At 37.2% G+C, this 21,180-nt stretch overlaps 1 protein-coding gene across 2 annotated transcripts in view; it reads left to right on the top strand.

The window, feature by feature from the left end:
• Nucleotides 1-20,827, top strand: part of LOC134530043 (MMS19 nucleotide excision repair protein homolog) — a 125,996-nt gene extending 105,169 nt beyond the window's left edge. For both annotated transcript variants that reach the window (XM_063364579.1, XM_063364580.1), the window contains exons 15-19: nucleotides 2,640-2,862; nucleotides 2,949-3,102; nucleotides 7,281-7,448; nucleotides 16,162-16,242; nucleotides 19,776-20,827. In XM_063364579.1, coding sequence (XP_063220649.1) covers nucleotides 2,640-2,862; nucleotides 2,949-3,102; nucleotides 7,281-7,448; nucleotides 16,162-16,242; nucleotides 19,776-19,895 — 746 coding nt within the window. In that variant the 3' untranslated portion in view covers nucleotides 19,896-20,827. The remainder of the gene's footprint in view (nucleotides 1-2,639; nucleotides 2,863-2,948; nucleotides 3,103-7,280; nucleotides 7,449-16,161; nucleotides 16,243-19,775) is intronic.
• Nucleotides 20,828-21,180: the final 353 nt, after the last annotated feature.

The raw sequence follows: 21,180 nt of genomic DNA, 5'->3' as shown, positions 1-21,180 counted from the left end.
GCAGATCGTATGATCAATAAAGTGACCTTGCAGCACTGGGATGGACACTAGTAATAAGGTATAGCAGAGTGTATGATCAGTAAAGTGACCTTGCAGCACTGGGATGGACACTAGTAATAAGGTTTAGCAGAGCGTATGATCAGTAAAGTGACTTTGCAGCACTGGGATGGACACTAGTTAAAAGGTGTAGCAGAGTGTATGATTGGTAAAGCGATCTGGTAGTACTGGACACTAGTAATAAGGTATAGCAGAGTGTATGATCAGTAAAGTGACCTTGCTGCACTGGGATGGACACTAGTAATAAGGTATAGCAGAGTGTATGATCAGTAAAGTGACCTTGCAGCACTGGGATGGACACTAGTAATAAGGTATAGCAAAGTGTATGATCAGTAAAGTGACCTTGCAGCACAGGGTTGGACACTAGTAATAAGGTATAGCAGAGTGTATGATCAGTAAAGTGACCTTGCAGCACAGGGATGGACACTAGTAATAAGTAGGGCCACCTGAATAAAAATGAGGTATTTTGTCATTATAAACATGTAAAAGCGGTATAAAAATTCATTAAAAAAACTGAAAAGCGGTGTTAAAAATCGGCAAAAAAAATTACTGGCAAATAATATTATTTTTTAAAATTATTTTTCCATTGAATTTCCTATACAAATATGCATATATACTTTTTATTAACTTTAGAATAGTATATTAAAACTAATTAACTTAGCATATAATATATAATGCATTTATATTCAAGCCACTTAATGCATATACCTTGCAATAAATTTTAAAAATATATACATATGGTATATTTATATTGATAATTTATTTAAAATGTACAACAATGTTGTATGCTTGAAATGGTTGGCCGGAAGTATCAGACTGCAGTTACAGGAATCAAGTCTTTTCGCAGCCACTCCACACTATATACAATACATACTTGTGCAATACTTGCGCATCATAAATTTACTTCCTTCATCAAAAATAAAAAATCCATCACTTTTAAATTCTTTTACACGTTTTTGGCATGTTGAACTAACCAACAATTAATTACTTCCAAGAAATTTTTTTTTTAATTTCAGTACCTAATGTGTTGCATTCATTGTGAATACTGAACATTTCCAGAACGGCACCATTTTGGAATAGTGGCGATATTGCCTTTTAAAAACATTGTGCTGTATTGGATGGATAACTTACAGTTCAAATAGAAACCACAAGCACAACCTGAAATCTTCCGAAGTTAAACGTTATCTTAGGTTAGGTTGGCGTTATTTAAAATACTTTATTGACCGTAAAATAAAAGTATTTTAATCCTTTAAATATGGTGCTTTTTTACTTGCGATCGGAAAACTTCGGAACGGTTCGGGTGAGCGGCTTTCTACATCTGGATAGACACATCTATGCATAGAAAGAGTCTGTGACTCTTTGGTCAAATTTGCAGTATCAACAAAGAAGATGGCGCGTGACTTCGTAAATAAAATATATTATCACGATCGTTTCGACGGATGGTTCTATTTAATTTTTTTCCGACAGCTTTATATATACGATAAGTTATCTGAGGTTAGAAAAAATATATTATAAATTGGTAACGTTGCTACGGGAAAAAAAAATACCGTTTGGATTCCAATCCACGTCCCTTACCGCATGAATTTATGAGAATACAAGTTTAATACTCTACTCACGTCAGATTTTTAAGGATTGTTGAAATTTCTTGCCGTGTTTACAGTTATAAAACGTATTGCATATTATTTTCGTAGTAAGGTGGTACAAGTTGGCACAGTCTCTGTTGTGTTGAACAAAGTAGTTAATAAATATTTATTGCGTTTTTCGCATGTTTTATCGTGAATTGTCAAAAAAAGGCAAATTTCGTGGGAAAATCAGATTTAATGAATATTTCACGTTTTTCGTTGTTTTTTCGCGATCACGAAAATTGCATGGCCCTAGTAATAAGGTATAGCATAGTGTATGATCGGTAAAGCGACCTTGCAGCACTGGACTGGATAATAGTAACTACGTAATTAGGTATAGTAGAGTGTATGATCGGTAAAGCGACCTTGCAGCACTGGGATAGATACTAGTAATAAGGGATATTTGAGTGAGTGTTGGGTAAAACGAAGGTTTAATAATCTTTTTTAACTATTAAAATGTTGTTTAGTTGTATAATTTATCACATTTTGAGTATTTTGCTGTGGTTGTGATTTATATTAATTTGTGTTTAGGTAGTAGTGTGTAATATTTACTACTAATGCAAAAATTTTGTGGTGTGCTGGAGGCCTGTATGGTGATAAATCTATATTGTACCAAAGGGTATTTTTTTTAATTTGTTGAATAATATTTTTTCCACTCACAGTTTTTTTTTAATAAAAAAAGGTAATAGTAAGCATATTTCCATTTTGTGTTACTCTAACCAACGAAATGTGAAGTCAGGTGTACTTGAATTATTTATAGTTTTTTTTTTAGTTATCTGGTTTGCTTTGTTTCCTCTACTGATAGATAGGAGGCTTTAATAATTAATTAAAATTCAAGTAACTTTCTTTAAGGATATATATGATTGGATGTAACAATATTGTAAACTAAATTCCTGTTTTTAATTTTTACAATAAAAAAGAGAGTGCACGGCAGAGGTAGAGCTGAGCTTTTCGGGGCAGGGCCGCAGCTGGTGACAGAGGAGGCAGCGCAGGGATCCGCGCAGCTGGTGACGTGGGTGTGCAAGGCGCTGGTGATGCGCGGCCACGCGGAGGCCGACCACTGGACGGACAGGCTGTTCACCCTGCTGGCCTGTCCCAGAGAGGGCCCAACCGCAGCCCGGGGGTTCCAGATAGTACTGCAGGAGGACGCTTGCTTGTCTGCCCGCTGCCATTGCATTGTTAGGTGAGTCGCTATCCCGACTGAAGAGCTAGAGGTGTGTGGTGTTTGTTTGCATCTATTGTTCAGACAATGTCTGATGTTTGTTTTAGGCTGTTATACAAGCAGAGGTTCTTTCAAATGGTGCTGGATCGCTTTCCTTCTTTGTTGGTTGCACCGGAGACGGGCCGTTCCAACTATCACCTCATGTTGGCTCACCTCCTCCAGGAAGTCGACCCTGCCGTCGTCACGCTACACTTGCCGCAGGTGCTTACCGGTGTACGAGTAGCACGAGCCCTTGAGTAGGCCCGCTCCAGCTACCACCTAATGTATGCTCACCTCCTCCAGGAAGTCTGTGTCAAGCCAGACATCACCTGCTAGTATGGCCTGAATTGTACATACGTAAGCACTTAGCAGAAAATATAATTCATCAGAGTTGCATGTAGTCTGGTGTAAAGTTCTGTCTTAGACTATTGATGGTGATATTCATGTAAAAGCATTGATATTAATTTGGATTTGTATTCTTCGCACGATGAAAAAAATTACAGTTCCTTTACAAGATTTCTCCACACGAAAAACACTCTCTCACTTCTGCCGATAATTATTCTCAGTCCTGTGCCTTCATAAATGATGTCTCTAGCGACCTTATCTAGAAACTGCGAAACTACTTCCTGTTGGATTAATGGACCACCCTGGCCTACTTTGCACATTTAGGTCCTAATTTTTAGATCAAAAGTCCAAAGCTTGGTCCCAGCACCCAGACATGAAATATCTGCTTCTAAATGCTTATCAAATGTTATTTGTAAGCCGCTGCCCAAGCTTGACCTTCAGTAAATGACAGTACGTGAATGATGACTAAAAAGGCTGCGTGATCAGGTGATCACACACTTCCTCGTAGGGACCAAGCGGTTATGACCTCGGCAACCAATCACAGCACAACACAGTACAAAAACACAACATTATACAAATATCTTAACCCTCGCAACAAGGCTTTTCCTGCAAGAAATTAATTGTGAACAATCACAAAATCTTTACTGATTGGCTGACACAACAACGTGAGAGAACATCTGCCATTTTTCCCATCATAAGAATTACATACGAACGCACCAGAAAGTCTCTGTACTAAAAAATATCTAAAATGATAGGTGCCGCCATGGTGTCCAACACAATTTTGCAGAAACATTCTTTTAGCTTTCAGTTAACTCCAAATGTAAAATACTGGTATACAAACCATATTTAAAATGAATAAAATGTAAAAAAATGCATTTATAAAAATAATAACCTACAAACAAAGTGAGAACCAGAAAAAATATTGTGAAACGGCTATTCTGAGTAAAATCGTTAAATATTGCAATTATAAGAATGTTAAGAATTATATAAATAGAAAAATGGAAAACTATCTTGCGCCATATAATCATCTGATACACTGTCCGGTTAAAAAATACAATTTTATAAATACTCTTTTTTATCGCATGATTGTCGCACTGAATCCAAATTTAATAAAAAAAACGTCTCGCGTAAACGTCACATGATGTTTTTGGTCCTGCTATTAGATTCCGAGCACTTTGTGTAGGTATTTTTTCCGTATCAACTATGTATTTTAAAGTAGAAATCAAATATTTATTCGGACATTATGACTTACTTATTTAATTAACGAAGTCTGATGTGTAAATTTTCTTCTAAAGACATTTTTAAACGTTATAACCATAATCTGCTCGTCTGCGTTGCATCGGTGTACTGCCTTTAAAAATGTAGCCAGCGCTAGCTGGCATCATTCATGTTTGGTTATGTTGCTTCCCGTTAAGAGCGTGCACACGTAGTCGAATATCGTTATCTCGCCAATTGCATGCAACGCGCGCTCTCTGTCGAGTGTTGAGTTAACTACATTTGATGGTTCACACTCTTTCGTGGTGTGTACTACGATGATAGTTATGCATTAGTTCAGGCTCGCATTCGGGTAACAGAATATGTTTATCTATTTAAAGTTGAAGAAAGGTGTTTGTTGCATGACTTATTAATTTAAATTGTTTGGCGTGCTTTAATATACTCTACTTTTTAAATAAAATAAACGTACTTTCCATGAATGGGTTTGGTTTTTATTAGGGATGGGACGATTCCAAAATTTTCGATTCCGATACCCGATTATAGATTCCTTAAAAAGTCCTTCGATTCTCGATTCTCGATACTCGATACTCACGTAGTTTACTTAATATTAAATAATTCAAATTCTATTTGCAACATTTTTTTTTTCAGCTTTCAATAAATTTAATGATGTAGCATACATCATAAATTCATATTTATCAAATTTGAGTACACAACTAAGTTATTAACATTAACTCATATAAATGTTTACATCATTAGAAGTCAATGGCTCATATGTCAAAGGGGTCAAACTGATCTAAAATTTGTTTTGTAATACGGAATAAACTATAAAAAAAAAATTTAAGTTTTCCTTGACCAGTATAAATTATTTTCGTTCATACAACTTTCCTAACTTAGAGAAGTGTACAAATTAACTAAAAAATTTGTGAAATGAAATAGTAACAAAATTAAGCAACAACTAGAGAACTAGCAAATGAAAGTGTTGTACTTGATTGTGGTATTTCGGCATTGTGGTAACGACCCAACAAAATCTATAAAACACTGAACAACTAATCATCATCGTCACACCATTCTAAAATGGATGTTTGTTTACATTTTTACGCTTTTTTGCGCTATTTAAAATGCTTGTGCTGCCCCGTACGGCTGGGTGACGAAGTAAAGATAGTTCCCAAGGTCCCCTATAAGAGTTTCCAGAGCCTGGTACCTGGTTCGCCCGATAATCTGCTTGATACTACGACGCTGTTCTAACTATATGCCAGCGCCCCCGGCTGACGTGGTATGGCCACTCACGTAAGGCTGTTCCAAACACCGTTCGCCCAATCATCTGCTTACTTTTGTATTTATCCGTTGTCGCTGTTCCAAGCTGACGTCAGTGCCCCGAGCAGTGTGCGTAGGCTTTAAAACTTCGCCTGTTTGTCTTATCTATCCAAACATTATGCCGGAAAGGAAAATAAACGCCGTAGTTTTGCGTATTTTTAAGCTATATTTTTGGGTTTAACATTATAACGTGAGCGTGTGTAAGCTTTTGTTTGCTTTAGTGCATTTATGATTAATGTTCAGTGGCGGCCATGTTGCGGTGTTTGTTTACTAGTGACGAGACAAGTCTTACCTAGTATTTAAATTTCCCGTAAAAACATTACGATTTCACTTTTTAATACTAAATTTCGTGGATAAACTCAGTGTTGTGGCGATTTCGCGTAAAAACTGTATTTTACGGTGATTTCGCGTTTATCGTCGTTTAATCGCGATCGCGAAAAGAACAGGCCCCTACTAATACGCAGTGATAATTTTTTTATAAATAATTTTTGTACTTTGACTTGTGTATAACATCGACCCAAGTTTTAGATATTGTTTATTTGGGGAAATATGACTGTTATATATGCGTCTAGTCAGTCATAACCCCACTCAAAGAGTCGTTAAATAATTGTATCTGGCAGATTTGCAATGATGTGAAATGATTTTTTTTTGCTACATGCGGGAATCGACTTTAATCATCGATTCTCGATTATCAATTATTTAAGTAGAATCGGTAGGTATCGATGAAATTGGGAATCGGTTTTCCCATCCCTAGTTTTTATGAATAACTTTACCTGACAAAAAAATGTTTTTACTCATAAAAGTCGCACCCCTACTTTTCAAACTTTATTTTAGTATAAAATGTGCGACGATTATGCGATAAAACACAGTACTCTGTAAAGCTGGGCAGGGTAGAGGTCTGGAAGGTTACAAGTGGACCCAGACATCATCACTTGGCACTTGGCATCATCACATGCTGCAGGTGGTGCCAGCATACAAGTTGCACAAGTTGCACAAGTTGTCACGTGCATTGCCTGCTGGTGGTCAGAAACCAGGCAGACACCACCAGTGTAACAGTCAACTGGGGTTCACTAAATTACCTATAAATTGGATTTCATTCATAAGCTGTGAAGCAAAAATATTTAAACCTAGAGCCATAAGTCATGGTGCCATTTAAATAAATGAAATTTATAGGTGATACCAAATCAGGAGATAGTAAACTATGTTCAATTTAATGAAACAAGTTTTGAAAAATCTAAATGGTTTTCCAAATTCTTTACACATTACCACAAAAAAAATTACAAATCTTTTTGTCTGAGGGAGCATAGCCAGGCACGGCATTAACATTGGATTTACAAAGTCGAGAGGCTGCAAGATTGATAGATGACCTTCCATTAGTCATTCCCAGCGATGACCTCGGGCACAGCAATAGTGCGTGCGTGGATCTCGACAAGGACAGCTGCGTGAGTGTGCCCCAAGGCCCATTCGCTTCTTTATAGTTAGTTTAGCCGGTCAGCAAGCAGCAGTTGACGGAGAGACGTGTGCAGGTGTTGCCACTACTGCTGGAGGGTCTGGCTGTGGAGGACCCCACACTGCTGCTGGCGGCTGCTCGCACACTGCAAGGCTTGCTGCGTGCCAAGCTCTCTGCTCTGCACGCTCATGCACACACGCTGGTCAATAGGCTGTTGGCTCTTGCAGTTTTCCCTGCTGACATGGTAACTACACCCCTACCAATATTTACATACGTAGTATTTATTAAATCATTAATTGTTCATCAACTGTAATTCATTATCATATTTCACCATATTCATCATTCTTCACATATTTTCCATTTTCAGTTCATTCTTTATTATATTCTTCATTCATTCGCCTATCCATTACTCGTAATTCATCCATGCCTCATCAATCATCATCCATAATCATCTCCATCTCCTTAGTAGTTGAGACATGTACCGTAATCACTTGCGTAATGTCCGCAGTAATTTGACCACATTTTTGGCCAAAAAAATGGGGTGCGGACATTATGCGAGGAAAAATACAATATTTTGTGTTCTATTCAAGTCGTGCGTCTTTGTTCTAATGAGAGGGCAGGGGAGGCAGCGACGCAGCAAGAGGAAGAGAGAGGCAACGACTCCGCAGGAGGGAGAGGCAGTGCTATGAATGGGGGGGAGAGAGGCAGAGGCAGCGCCTTGTCAGGAGGGGAGAGAGGCAGAGGCGTGGCTTAATCTCCCTCCTGCCAGCTATCCAGCCAACCAGACAAAGGAGTGTTAGAATCCTTGACCCACTTCCCTTCCTCCTTCACTTCCCCTCTTCTTCTCCGACAACACTCCACATCAACACAGCGCGAGACCAGCTTTCTTTATCTTTATGTCGTTTGAGATAGGACTAACTGCTTACGTCTGGCATGCCTCACGACGGTCCTACTGAGAACGGACACTTACAAAATCACCTCCCGCCGCTCACAATACATGGCTTGTTGTTTGATGCATGCCAAGCTGCCCTGCCCTCAGATAAACCCAGAAAAACACGTTTTTAAATTTTTCTCAAAAATGTATACAAAACAAGGAGGGGGGCTTATACGTGGGCGGGGCCTTTGACCGTGCTTTGTTCAGTTCAACGAATTTCCCCACCCTTTCAGAACAGGAGAGAAAGGACAGCTCAAGGTCACAGCTTTGTTTACAGAGCCATCAACTTTCCATTCGTACTGCGTCCTTTAGGGGTGGCCAAAGTTGTGTTGCCGTAGACGACTGGTGCGGACATTATGCGAATTTTTAATTTTTTCTTTTAAGGATATATAAATAAAGGGTGCGGACATTATGCGAGGGCGGACATTACGCGAGTGAATACGGTATTTCGATTTTTATTATGTTTGAAAACACATTGATCACTGAACAATAATTTTTTTTTTCAAATTTACTATTTTTATGTGTCTTTGGAATATTTATTTATATTTTTTGGGTTTGTTCTCCATGTTTTGTTATGTGTTTAAATTGCTATGACTTACCTTAAAGGCAGTTTAATTTTTGTATAACAAAATATGTGATGGTAGTTGAAACCAAACACTAGATTGGTACATTCAGTCGTGATCTGAATGTGATGGCTGCTGCATGTAAATTGAAGAATATTAAGATTGTGGATTAAAATTGCTGGAAAATGTTAGTTCTGTTCCAGAAACTGCTAATTAACATTTACAGTAGTATAAGTTATAAAGTGATAAATAATATACAGTACAACCCTGTTATAACATTCTCCAAGGGACCAACTTAAAAAAATGTTATGAGCAGGAAAATGTTATAAGCAGGAAAATGTTATAAGCAGGAAATCATAAAATTACATCTTCACTTTGTATAAATTACGCGTGGATTGATTAAATTAAAGAGTATAGGTAAAACAACACAAAGTACAGGAGTAATACACTAAGTACAGCAATAGAGTGGAAAATTTTAAAGATGGACGAGTTGAGGTTTTTTGGCGTCGAGTCGAGCTGAGCCGAGTTTAGCAATTCATATTTCGAGTCGAGTCGAGTTCGAGTCACCAAATTTTTGAAGAGGTCGAGTCAGTTCGAGTATCATAATTTTATAATTTTTTGCATCGAATATGATAAATAAAATATTACTACACCCATTGATATCAAAATTGTGTATCCAAGATGCATCTGCATTATTTAAATATTTTAAATGATTAATTAGAAAATCATTATGTTATTTAAATATTTTAAATGATTAATTCAAATCATTATGTTATTTAAATATAAAAAACTAAGCTTTATTTCAACATGATTTCACAGTATCTTTAATGTAGCTATCCTAACCAAATCAACCGTCCACAATGTTTTAAAGTATTTATAATGTAGCGAACCTAACCTAATTGACCATAGTTATCATGAGTTGTCCAAAATAAACATTCACGGACACACTGCAAACGAAAAATATGGCGGCGTACAAATAAATACCGTTGCCTTGTTTATGGTATTTCCTTTTATCAACACCGCCATATTTATTTACAATGAACAAAAAAAAAAACGAAGATGTACGATCGGGAGTTTGGCTCTTTCGTTTGTGAAAAGAAGGCTTTCCGAGTTACGTAACTTTTTTTTTTCGATCCACCGGCAGATCCCCACATGAACAAACAGCTCAAGGCATATAGGCCTTGTCACATTGTCACATTCTCAATGTAAATACACTTTTCGCGGCAAGATTATTCGCCCGGAACTTGTTACAACTACAAGAATATCAATATGTTTTTAAATAAATATTTCATGCATTTGATTTGGCGATCAGTAACTGATTACCAAATAAAATGCATGAGCGTTGTTATTATTATATTTTATTCAAACAAAAGGAAAGTAATTTTATCCTAAACGTTATTGACACGCAGCGCTGCGTAGCGGAGCACAGCTAAATTTAGTTCCAAAATGCAAGGCTGGCTGGCCTAACACGCAGCCATTTTCACGCATCACGGTTTGGTGTTATTTACTAAATATTACAATATAATTATTTTATGTTTTTATTTTTAGGTTACGGAAATCTCTTGTTTATACGAGTTTTTATAAACGGGGCACGATAAACGTGATGATTATTAATAAATGTGCGTTTTGCAACATATTTTTCTTCAGTGAAAATCCATTGACGTATTTTGTAAACAAATGCGGTACCGTATTTGAAGTAAACACAGGATGAAAAAAAAATGAAAACAGTGCACGCTGTTTTCCAAGCCTTTTTTTTAATATATAAAATGGTCATGTGACATATTTTGTCCTATAAACTGTCGCCACTATCGACAAAATCACGTTCATAAATGAAGTTAGGCCTAGGTTTGGTTGCACGTGTTTCGAGTCTCGAACTTTATAAAATATGTGACTCGGTTTTCGAGTCGAGTCAATCTGACCCAACTCGGCTCGGCTCGACTCGATAAACCAAGACTCGACCCATCTCTAGAAAATTTGTTAATTTATTTATAGATAATACCTAATACAATGCTAAAGAAAAAAATGTTTTGTACGATACAGTTCAGAGTCGAAACAGAAATATTCAACTCTTTTGCAATCGCAACACGCGTTTTGTTGGGGTTCCTGTCCACTTGGTTAATAAACTGAATTTTTTCAGCTACAGAATATTGTGAGGTAGACTGCAGCTTACCCCCATGCCCTGATAAAATGGCAGTTAAGCCACTTTTTTCCAACTTTGATAGCAGTATTGTCTACAGCCAGGCGGCTGTTATTGGCTAGGAACTACTTTCTTGCGCCCTGATCCACTTATTTTTTAGCTTGAAACTTTTGCGTGTGAACTAACTTGTAGGACGTCAGTAATAGTGGTTAAACATTTTCTGAAATTAGACTTCGTTAGAATAAGTGAGCTTGCTAAACAGTGGTGAAGTCAAATTCTTTCATTTGGAGTGTGGCGGAGGGATACGGACTGCCGGCGGAAGAGGTGACTGAGGAAGAAGAAGGTTAAGATGGAGGAGGGGATGCTGTGAGAAAACGTGGGTGTAAGGTGCACAGGGGAGGAGTAAGGAAGCGAGACTGAAAAGGGACTGGATCAACGGGTTGCGAGTTGGTTGAGTGGAAGTGATGCGACAAACTCTTGTGTAGCCATTTTTCGGTAACCACTGAACCGCTGGAAAATCCCTTTGGTTGGGGAGTTGTGCAACAATCAATGGCGCCCGAACAAACGTGAGTCGGGGGTGGAAAACGTTACAATATGATTTTCACTTATATTTATCGGCCATCATAGCCGTACAATAACCTGAATAAATTTTCAATACGGCGTATTTTAATTAAATACGACCGTGACTACAATAAGTGAAAAAAAAAAACAAATTACGGTAAAGGTTAACCACAAACAAAAGCCGTGAATATATCCATAGAACATTTAACCATCTCAAGGTGTTAACCTTTGAAACAAAAACCAGCACCATAGAATACAGTAGCACTGTTTCCGACCATGTATCAGTGTACAAAATGTGCATCACAAGTATAATGGAACAAGTCATAGGCTAACCAGCACGAACAGGACGCCATATTGATAGTCGATCCAGTGCAAGTTGGGGAGTGCGTGTGTACCACGTCTATGGTGAACTACACAAATGTAAACATCTGATGTTTGTATAGGCGTGCTGTATTTTCTAGCTATGGTTTCGCTCTAAATTATGATTTTGAAGGAAGGGATACTGAAAATTGTGGCAGTTGTCAAAGCAAATTTCAACGTTAAAGGCAGGAATGTAGAAATTTTAATATTGTTACAGGTGGGAAATTAAAGCATTGTGATAAATGGAGAAATGACACGACCATGCAATTATTGTTATATAGGCGGGAAAATGTTACAAACGGGAATGTTATAACCGGGTTGTACTGTAGATCATAGTTGCAGAATTCACCTTGCAGAAGATTATTTTTAATGTTTACAATATTACGATTTATAGTAAACGTTTAGAAAATTTATTTCTCTTGGAAATGATAGAACAACGACACGTAAGTGATTGTGAAGAAACTGTGATGTTATGAAGTTGTAAATCGCAGAAAATTTACCAGAAAAAATTTTCCATGACGTGGGGGTGGTATCGATTATATTCCACTAACATTGGAGTTCTTGGAGGTAGCTCATGAGTTTGAGATTCAGTAAGATTTTCAGGCAGAGTTCAACTTGCGGATTACTATGTGGATGACCAAAACTGCCTGTACTCATCACTGATGAAATTAACCATCGTTTTCTACTAGATTCTCAAATTCAAAGGATTTTCATCAAGGGAGTAAAAGGGTGTTTAGCCAAGTAAGACAGTGAGACTGTTTGTGAACTTTCGCGTAAACATTGCCTAACTAAACTACTCGTTACATTTACGTATTCAAATTCTAATCTAGCAAATACGTTAAATATTCATGATTTGACATACATATGGCTTTTTTTAAACTTACGATAACTTAGAAAGTTTGAGGATCCAAATGGGTGCTAAACTATGGTATGGATGTTGAAGTTACTATAGTTAGTCTCTGGTTAAATGTTAATTGGGTCTTTTACTCTGACATGACCTTGTGAAAAATACATACATAGTTAGTATCGCCCAGCACGTCAATTCTGCTGGCGGCCGTAGGCACAGCAAGGCCCAGGAATAGCAGATATCGCCCAGCAAATCCATTCAGCTGGTGGTGTGAGCACTGTGAGACACAGAAATAGCCTGTATCACCCAGCATATTCATTCTGCAGGCGGTCATGGGCATGGTGAGCCCCAGAAATAGCCTGCATTGCCCATTGTGTCCATTCTGCTGACGGTCGTGGGTATGCTAAAATATAAAATAACCTGTATCACCCAGCACGTCCATTCTTCTGGCAGTTGTGGGCACAGTGAGACACAGAATTATCCCATATATAGCTAAGCTCTTTCATTTTGCCGATGGTATAGGCACAGTGAGCCCCAGGAATAGTATTTCCTAGCTTGTTCATTTGGGCCGTAGTATGGGCACAGAGTCCCAGAAATAGCCTGTATGGCCCAGCACGTCCATTCTACTGGCGGCCGTGGGCACAGCGAGCTCCACATAAAACCTGTATCACATAGCATGTCAAATTTGCTGACAGTCGTGGGCATAGCAAGCCCCATAAATACCTGTATCGCCCAGTGTGTCCATTCTGCTGGTGGTCATGGCACAGTGAGAAACAGAAATAGTTTATATCGCTGCATCTGCAGTAACACCTTCTGGATTCAAGAATTAGTTCCTGGATTACTCCACATATTGTGAGGTCCCAGTGCTAGTTCTCTGTTTTGACTTTCTATTTCACCATCTACTTTTGGCTCTAAAATTCACAGCTTCCTTCTGGATCAGCCACTATCCTTCAGGATGGTCTTGCCTATGTGCCCTCAGTCGCATGCATGCAGATAAGTGAAATAAAGAATGTTAACATTTGTTTAAGATAACCTGAACCTTATTGTAAATATTTAATTTCGGCTCCGAGTAAAACATATTAAACACCGAAATTTTCTTCAAAAGAGACTATGTTAAAGATAACAATATATATAAATAATTTTTAATTTTTATCTCTGGATTAGTACATGTGTGTGTACATATTTAAATGATAATATAAATGGTTTTTGTCAACTTTAATGTTATTTAATCACTGCCAGCTTGTTCCTAATAACATTTTTTTAATTAGTCTTTAACGAGAATGTTAGAGTTATACATTTTTAATTAATTGTTTATATTATTGACATGATAACCAAAATGCACTTATATATACACATATATATATTCTGAAGACATGAAGATTATATATATATGTGTGTGTGTGTGTGTATATATATATATATATATATATATATATATATATATATATATATATATATATAAATAAACATCCTATTATTAGAACCACAATTATATGGTGAATCGCGAAATCGCGAAATTTTCCGCGAATTTTTATGGAAAATGTGAAAAAAGTGATTTTTAAGAAAAACCGCTAAATAACACCGAAATTACACAAAACAAGTCTCTTATATTTTAGTGTGAAAAGCTTGATAGTCAAGACTTGCCCGGGTCCTAGTTGATAAGCTGGAAGAATTTCCTGCTTTGCATTTCTATGTGCTTCCTCTAATCAGCTTTAGGGCGCCGTCTGGTCAGCGTGTGTGTTAGTGAAGCGGGATGATAAGAGCGATGCTCAATGGTAGTTCTAGCGCGGTAAAACCTCTAAGTGCAAGGCTCTGAACTGGCGCGCAGTCATCTTGTTCCCGTCAGATAACTGTGAAATTTGAGCGGTGACCGTAACATTATATTGCGGAAAAATAAGGATAAAGATGTAATGTATTTCCCTCTGATACTTTCAAGAAATTTGTAACGGGTTTTTTACACCTAAAACTTCGAAAACATGCCTTTTAGCCATTTTATCTCCTCTAAATCCTCTTGATCCGATATCAAAAGAACCAGTTGGGTATTAACAAATTCTAAAATGCCTTTTGTAAACAGACTCCAGTCGGATATCTAGTGTAGTTTGGAAATCGCGTAGGTTTTTCGTGGCTGTGCGCGGCACACGACTGTAGTTGCCATGCGTCACGCGCCGAGAATGTTGTCCGGCAGGAAGGGCGAGTATAGTTCATTTGCGGTCAAAATGAATACTTTTACGGCCCTGCTAAATTTTTCCATTAAAGAAATTTTGAAGTTTCAGTGATTTTCCAGCGGAAATAATGTTGTGTAACTAACAAGCAAATTGTATCAAAATAATTAACGGTAAATGGCTTTCGCGGGGGCCCTTAAAATTTTTTCATTTTACCAGAAATGGACTATACAAACCTGGCTTTCGTAGCACGCAGTTTGAAGAAGGGGAGGAAGGATGTTGACAGTTTCACATGCCAAAGGATGATGAGGGAGGAGGGGGAGATAGACACGATGGTTCGTATTCATGGGGGGGATGAACCTTGAAGTCTGGACAAGGGAAGGAGAGGTAAGCCGTATGACGTCATGCATCCGCCGCCTGTGCTGCCGCCATCCTGTCTAGACGAGACCCACCTACGTTGCACAAGCTATTGCTGCCGTATTTTTTAGCAGAATGTTCATTTTTTTTTTCTCTTCTTTTACGAACATTAGTACGATTATTATAAACTCACACAAAATATATTCTGCGTGTTAAATTACTTTTTATAAGCTTTTATTGTGAGTTTTACCATTTTTTCCCCAATTATTTTTGTTTTGGTGCCAAAATATCAGATTTTTTTGACGGTTCCTGAGAATGTATGGTACTTTTTAAGAGAAAATGTTTAACCAGAACATTAAAATGTTGATTACATGTGATTCTAAACAACACAATAGGCCCAACTGCTATTTTTTATGTCACAATCGTGAAATATATTGTGTAAGTACCATGAATAGCTTAAAAAACCCATTTTTTTTTAAAGACGAAATAACGACGAAATGTGTGGTTTTAAATTACTAAATCAGATTCAAAATAAAACCATATAATCTTGGCTCTACCTATTATTTAAAAAAGTGAAGTAAAATAATATGTTTGTAAGTTTGGAAAACTATGATTAGGAAAATCATAAATTATTCAAGGTTCGGGAGGAGGGGGGGGACACAACACTGATAGAGTTGTAAAGGTGGATCATAACATATGAGAAGTAGGGAAATATTTAAATAGAAGAAATTAATAATCAGAGAATCTGGTTGTTGACGAGCAACTTTAATAGAGATACATGGTCTGAAGACAAGAAGAACACCTAACAGGTGTTTAGCCATGCAAAGGTATTATATAAGTTGTCTATGGCACCCACATATTTTTATAAACTCTTATTGTAAACTTTTTATTGAAATATCTGACTGTTGCATTATTCTCCATTGTCTATACAGACCAATGACAAGCAGCATCAGAACATGAAGCTGCCTGGTATGGCTGCTGGATGTTGTTGTAGCAGCCAGATGGCAGTGGTTGAGTGGCGTGCTTGTGTGTGCAGAAGGTGCGTGTGGCTGCGCTGGAAGCACTGCTGCAGCTGTGCAGCTGTCCCACACACCTGCTGTTGCCCCTGAGGAGTCAGGTACGTGTGCCCGCCCACACAAGGGATAGTTCATGATATAGTCGTTAATGTTTAATAATGTTAGTAAATTAATAGCTAATTTGAATCTGCAATTATATTACTGTTTAACAAGGTATTTTGCAACTGTGGTTTGTGTTTGAATCTTAAGTCTGTTTAAATAAATACTTTTCTTAATTAAGGTACTCCTGGGAGGGTGATGACGGTCATCCAAGGCCAATGCTGATGTCTGTGGTCAACTTTCTAGTTTAAAAATAAACTTTGAACAAAAATTTTAAAAAATTACTCTTCGGCCTAGCCCCAACCAACAGGTGTGACATGACTGCGCGCAGCGACAATCGAGCGACTAGTTGAACAGCAAATTTGTAAAAGGGTAGAAGTAAGGGCCACAAAGGGCTAGAAAAAGGCTCAAAAGGAGTGGAGTTGTTGGTACTATTCACCAGAATATGGGGAAGTTCTGTGGTATGTAATCCCTTGGAGAAGCAGTCTGCGGGAGCGGAGATACGGAAGCAGTAGACCGAACTACAAACCAACACACTACGAGCGGACAGAAATTCTCTATTGCAAGAGACCCGGTAGAATGCAGAAGTGCTGGAGGTGGTTCAACACGCTATCCAGAAGAAGTATTTTCGACGACTCGTGGCAAGGGCCGGAAGAGTCGCCTAGTTAAGGTGCCCAAAGAGGCTTCAAAAAGGAGAAGTGGGTAGAGAAAAGAAATGTGGGTGGAGCTGCAAGAAATAGGGAGGAGTAACTGCTTACTGAGTGGCGTAGCCCCATGTGGTAGAAGCGGCGTGGTAGTGCTAAAAGTTTGCGCAGGCGCTGATAGATTGTGTGCCAGGATGCAGCAGTCAGGGATGACAATCAGTTAATTTTTAACTGCCATTGAAAATTTTAAATATTAAGTACAAGTCTAGAGGTCTACGAATTAGGTTTTTCTGCACTACTTTGAGAACTTCCCTGGAGCAATTCCTGATTTATTTAAAATAACCCTAAAATACTTTTATGTAAATTTATATTTTTAATTTGAGAACATTTTTCATCGATTCAGAACTGTTGACTATTTTGGGCCAGACATACTGGCTGCGCTAGTTAGTTTTTACTTATTCTAGTTATTTAGTTTCCTAGGAGTTTAAGAGTTTTTAATATTTATTTTATGCATTTTAATATATTTATATCTCAATTTATTTTAGCTAATCTGAACATTTTTTGTTTGTTTTTATTGTAAAATCCCCAACATACTATGTAAAAGTAAAAGAGTCATGATGTAGTAATTATAATTACTAAGTTAATTTTCAAACTACAGATTTCAGTTTAATTAAGAGGCCATATTTTGAAAATAATTAACAAAAACTGTTGGAAACCCAAACAATTTATCTTGCATAGTTGTCACCTGTCAACCAGTACTATCTTACAGAAACTGTTAACTACACACTGTACTTTATTGTATTAGTTCTTTCACACTGTTTAATGAATTTTAATATGATGATCAGTATTTTAAAATTCCTTGTTGAAAATCAGGTCTAAAGCCGGGGTTTAATATTTTCCCCAGTATTTTTTCACATTAATCAGAGCCGTTTAGTTATATAATTTAAAATTTTGGTCTGCTAATCAAATGATTGAATAGTCAATGAGTAGAGACCCCGAAAAATGGTGAAGTTCGAAATTCACGAAATAACACGAAAATTTGATATTTTAAACGAATTTTGCGACTTTCCTTTGATTTCGACATAGCCGCGAAATTCACGAATTTTCGCACGAAATTCGCGCATTTTCGCACAAAATAATGCCCTTATGTCGCAAGTTCTATTTATTTACGACATCATAAACATAGGCGTGAGATAAACATAGACTGAATGACTAGTGCCGTGATATTATCTTCGTTTTGACACGTTACTGAAATCCACGTATTTTTATTACTCTGTTTACAAGCAGTAAATATTGCCAACGCAAATGAAAACAAAATGTAACAAATGTCAACAATCGATATGTGCGCACTACCAACATAACAAAATTGACTGTCCACAGTTTTCGTGTTGAATAATGGTCGTTTCTGCCGCAAGGCGCACTGGTGTCGATTTTTCTAACCTAATTTAATCGCATGGAGCTAAGATGGCAGTCATTTTTGCGTGCACATATCTATCAGTGTTTACAAATACCGTCCATATTTTGTAAGTTTTGTGATACAATTGAATTTATGACTAAGATGCCGAAAACTTCGACGCGAAAGAGAGATGAAATCGGATGGATTTTATATTTTTGTTCAGCGGGACAAAATATGATGTGCAAGTTCTGCAACGTGCGGGTTGATTGGACACACAAAACACGTGCAAAAAGCATGTGGCAAATGACACACACAAAACAAAACAGAAAAGACAATTATTTTGTCAAGCAAATTCTACCGTGTCTAAACAAATCTCGATAAGCGACAGCGTGAATAAAGCATACAAGCTTGAAAGTGCAGAAAACAAGAATTTGTTTCTGATTTTGTTAATATAATGCTGTAAGTTAACATTCCTTTGGAAAAAGCTGATCATCCAGCTATGAGGGAATGGTTTAACATCCATGTTGAAGAAGGTTAGCCTTATTTATTTAGAAATGTTTTCCCCCTCTAATAAAAGTTCATATGTAGGCCTACAATATTATCGATTAACTTACCTTTAGGCCCAACTTACCTTTACTTCAAATAAATATGCAAGAACCTCAGATTAACAAACACATAAATAGGATGGATTGCATTGTGAAATGGTGAGCACACCACAAGAGATTTTTGACTGATTGATTGATAGTTTGACTCTGTAATCCAGCAGTAATCTCGAAAAGGTTAGGTTTGGCTTAGAATTGTTTTGAGTAAATTAGCCCATTAATATTTTCAGCGATAACCTTATAAATGCTACCTATTTATAAGTATATTGTTAGTTATGTATACATTTTAGGTGCAGGGGATTGGCCATCAGCCAACACTCTTAGAGAAACTTATGTCCCGAAAATTGGCCAGGCAAATAAGGAAGCAGTAAGGCACGCTGTAGAAGACAAACAGATTGTATTCTTGTGTGATGAAACGACAGACAAAGTGGGCGGATGTAAGGCGGAGTCTGCTACTTTGTAGTGCCTATCCGCTATGAGGTTTTTTTTACACCGCCAATGGCATATAATTTTTTCACTATTTTTTGGGGTCTCTACCGATTGCTTCTTTTTACACCGATTTTTTGCACCGCTTGCTTTTTTTTACACCGATTTTTTGCACCGCTTTTGTCAATTTTTTACACCGAAATGAGCCAGTTTTATTTACCATTTTCTGGGGTCCCTATCAATGAGGTTTGTGTGCAGAAATGTAGTTAAAAACATAATTGTGTGTATTTATCACACACACCCTTTATAATTTTAAAGAATTCAACATTAAATTTTTTGTCAAGAGTGAGTTTCGTATTACAAGTGCATTTGCAACGTGAGAACACACACATTGGTTGGTTGCCAAGGTTAGATGTTGCCCATCACTGGCGAGTACTGAAGGACTCGGTGCGTGCCGTGTGCCAAAGGTGCTGCAGGGCCTGGGGCAGTGCGTGGATGACCGCAAGAGGCTGGTGCGCAGAGCTGCGATGGCAACGCGCAACCGCTGGTTCCTGATGGGCACGTCTGCCGAGCCCGCTTGCTCTTGATGCCCTCTTGTCGTTAGACAGCATGATACAATACCATGACTGATGCAGCAGTCTCAGATTCTCCACAAGCCACCAAACAGCCTGCACTGTTGAGATAACCTGTATATTTGGTAGGTTTGTGCTGGTACAATTACCATGTAACCACCAGTTTTCACACGTTTAGTTGATATATTCTTTTCTCGTATTAAAATTATATTTTTTAAGAGTGTAAATTTTTAGAACTATTTTTTCTGTGGTTTTTACTTTATTTAGTTTTAAGTTCCCATACAAAATGTTCATCTGAAAAGTTAAATATGATGTTAATTCTGTATGTATTAATATAATGCAAATAAAATTGTATATATATTGCCCTTGATTAAGCTGGTTTTAAAGGAAAAAAGGATTGAATAATGGGAGATTTTTTTTAGCTCTCTTAGTAGGTCATTAATGGTATATTAGAATCTTTTTACACGCTTTATATTAGCTTCACCTGTATGTTTGTATGTATGTTTGTTTGTATGTTTGTAACAGACTTTTTTGGGTGCGATTTTGACCCACTTTAAACGGCTAGATTTCATTCAAACTTTGTAGATTTATCGAGGACCGATGACAATACACTAATTTGATAAGATTATTCCATTATTCAATTTGCAAATTAAGATTTTTGTCATTTTATATAATTTCACAAGAAAGAGTTCGCACATGAGCAAAATGTTTTTCTTTACAATGTGCTAACTCTTTTCTTTCAGTTTGTCTTTGGTGTGATATAAACAAAGCCTACTAAATATTGTGACATTTAATTAAATGAAAAGTGATAATGGGTTGTGTTTATTGTGAGCAATATACTTTCTTGAAGAGAATATTATCTATATTTGTAAAAATATGAAAAAAAAAAAACCAGGAAATAAGGGCTTTAAATGTTGTTTCTTTTGTTAAATAGAGAAACACAATTACGTCTTTGTTTCATTTTACCAATTAACCAAGAGTGAAATCCTTACTAATATTATAAATGCGAAAGTAACTCTGTCTGTCTGTTTGTTACCTTTTCCCGGTTGAACGTGTAACCCTTCTTCCTCCTTAATTGGAAGAGGGGTTGCGTCCCCGACTCACTCTGGGCGCGAAGGGAAAAAATAAATATTAAAACCAGGCATAAAAAGCTAAACAATATAAATTCCCCACACCACTGCCCAGGGGTCAGGCCAAAAAAATTCAAAGGATATAATAGTAGAATAACCATTAAACAAACAAGAGGCAAGACTTTGGACGTATGTTATTAAAAAATAGAAATTTTGCAAAAATAATTTTT

The sequence above is a fragment of the Bacillus rossius genome, chromosome 3, assembly GCF_032445375.1.
Source record: "Bacillus rossius redtenbacheri isolate Brsri chromosome 3, Brsri_v3, whole genome shotgun sequence".
In the NCBI taxonomy this organism is placed as follows: Eukaryota; Metazoa; Arthropoda; class Insecta; order Phasmatodea; family Bacillidae; genus Bacillus; species Bacillus rossius.
The sequence above is the reverse complement of the archived record's forward strand: the minus strand, read 5'-3'. Positions and strand labels throughout refer to the sequence as shown.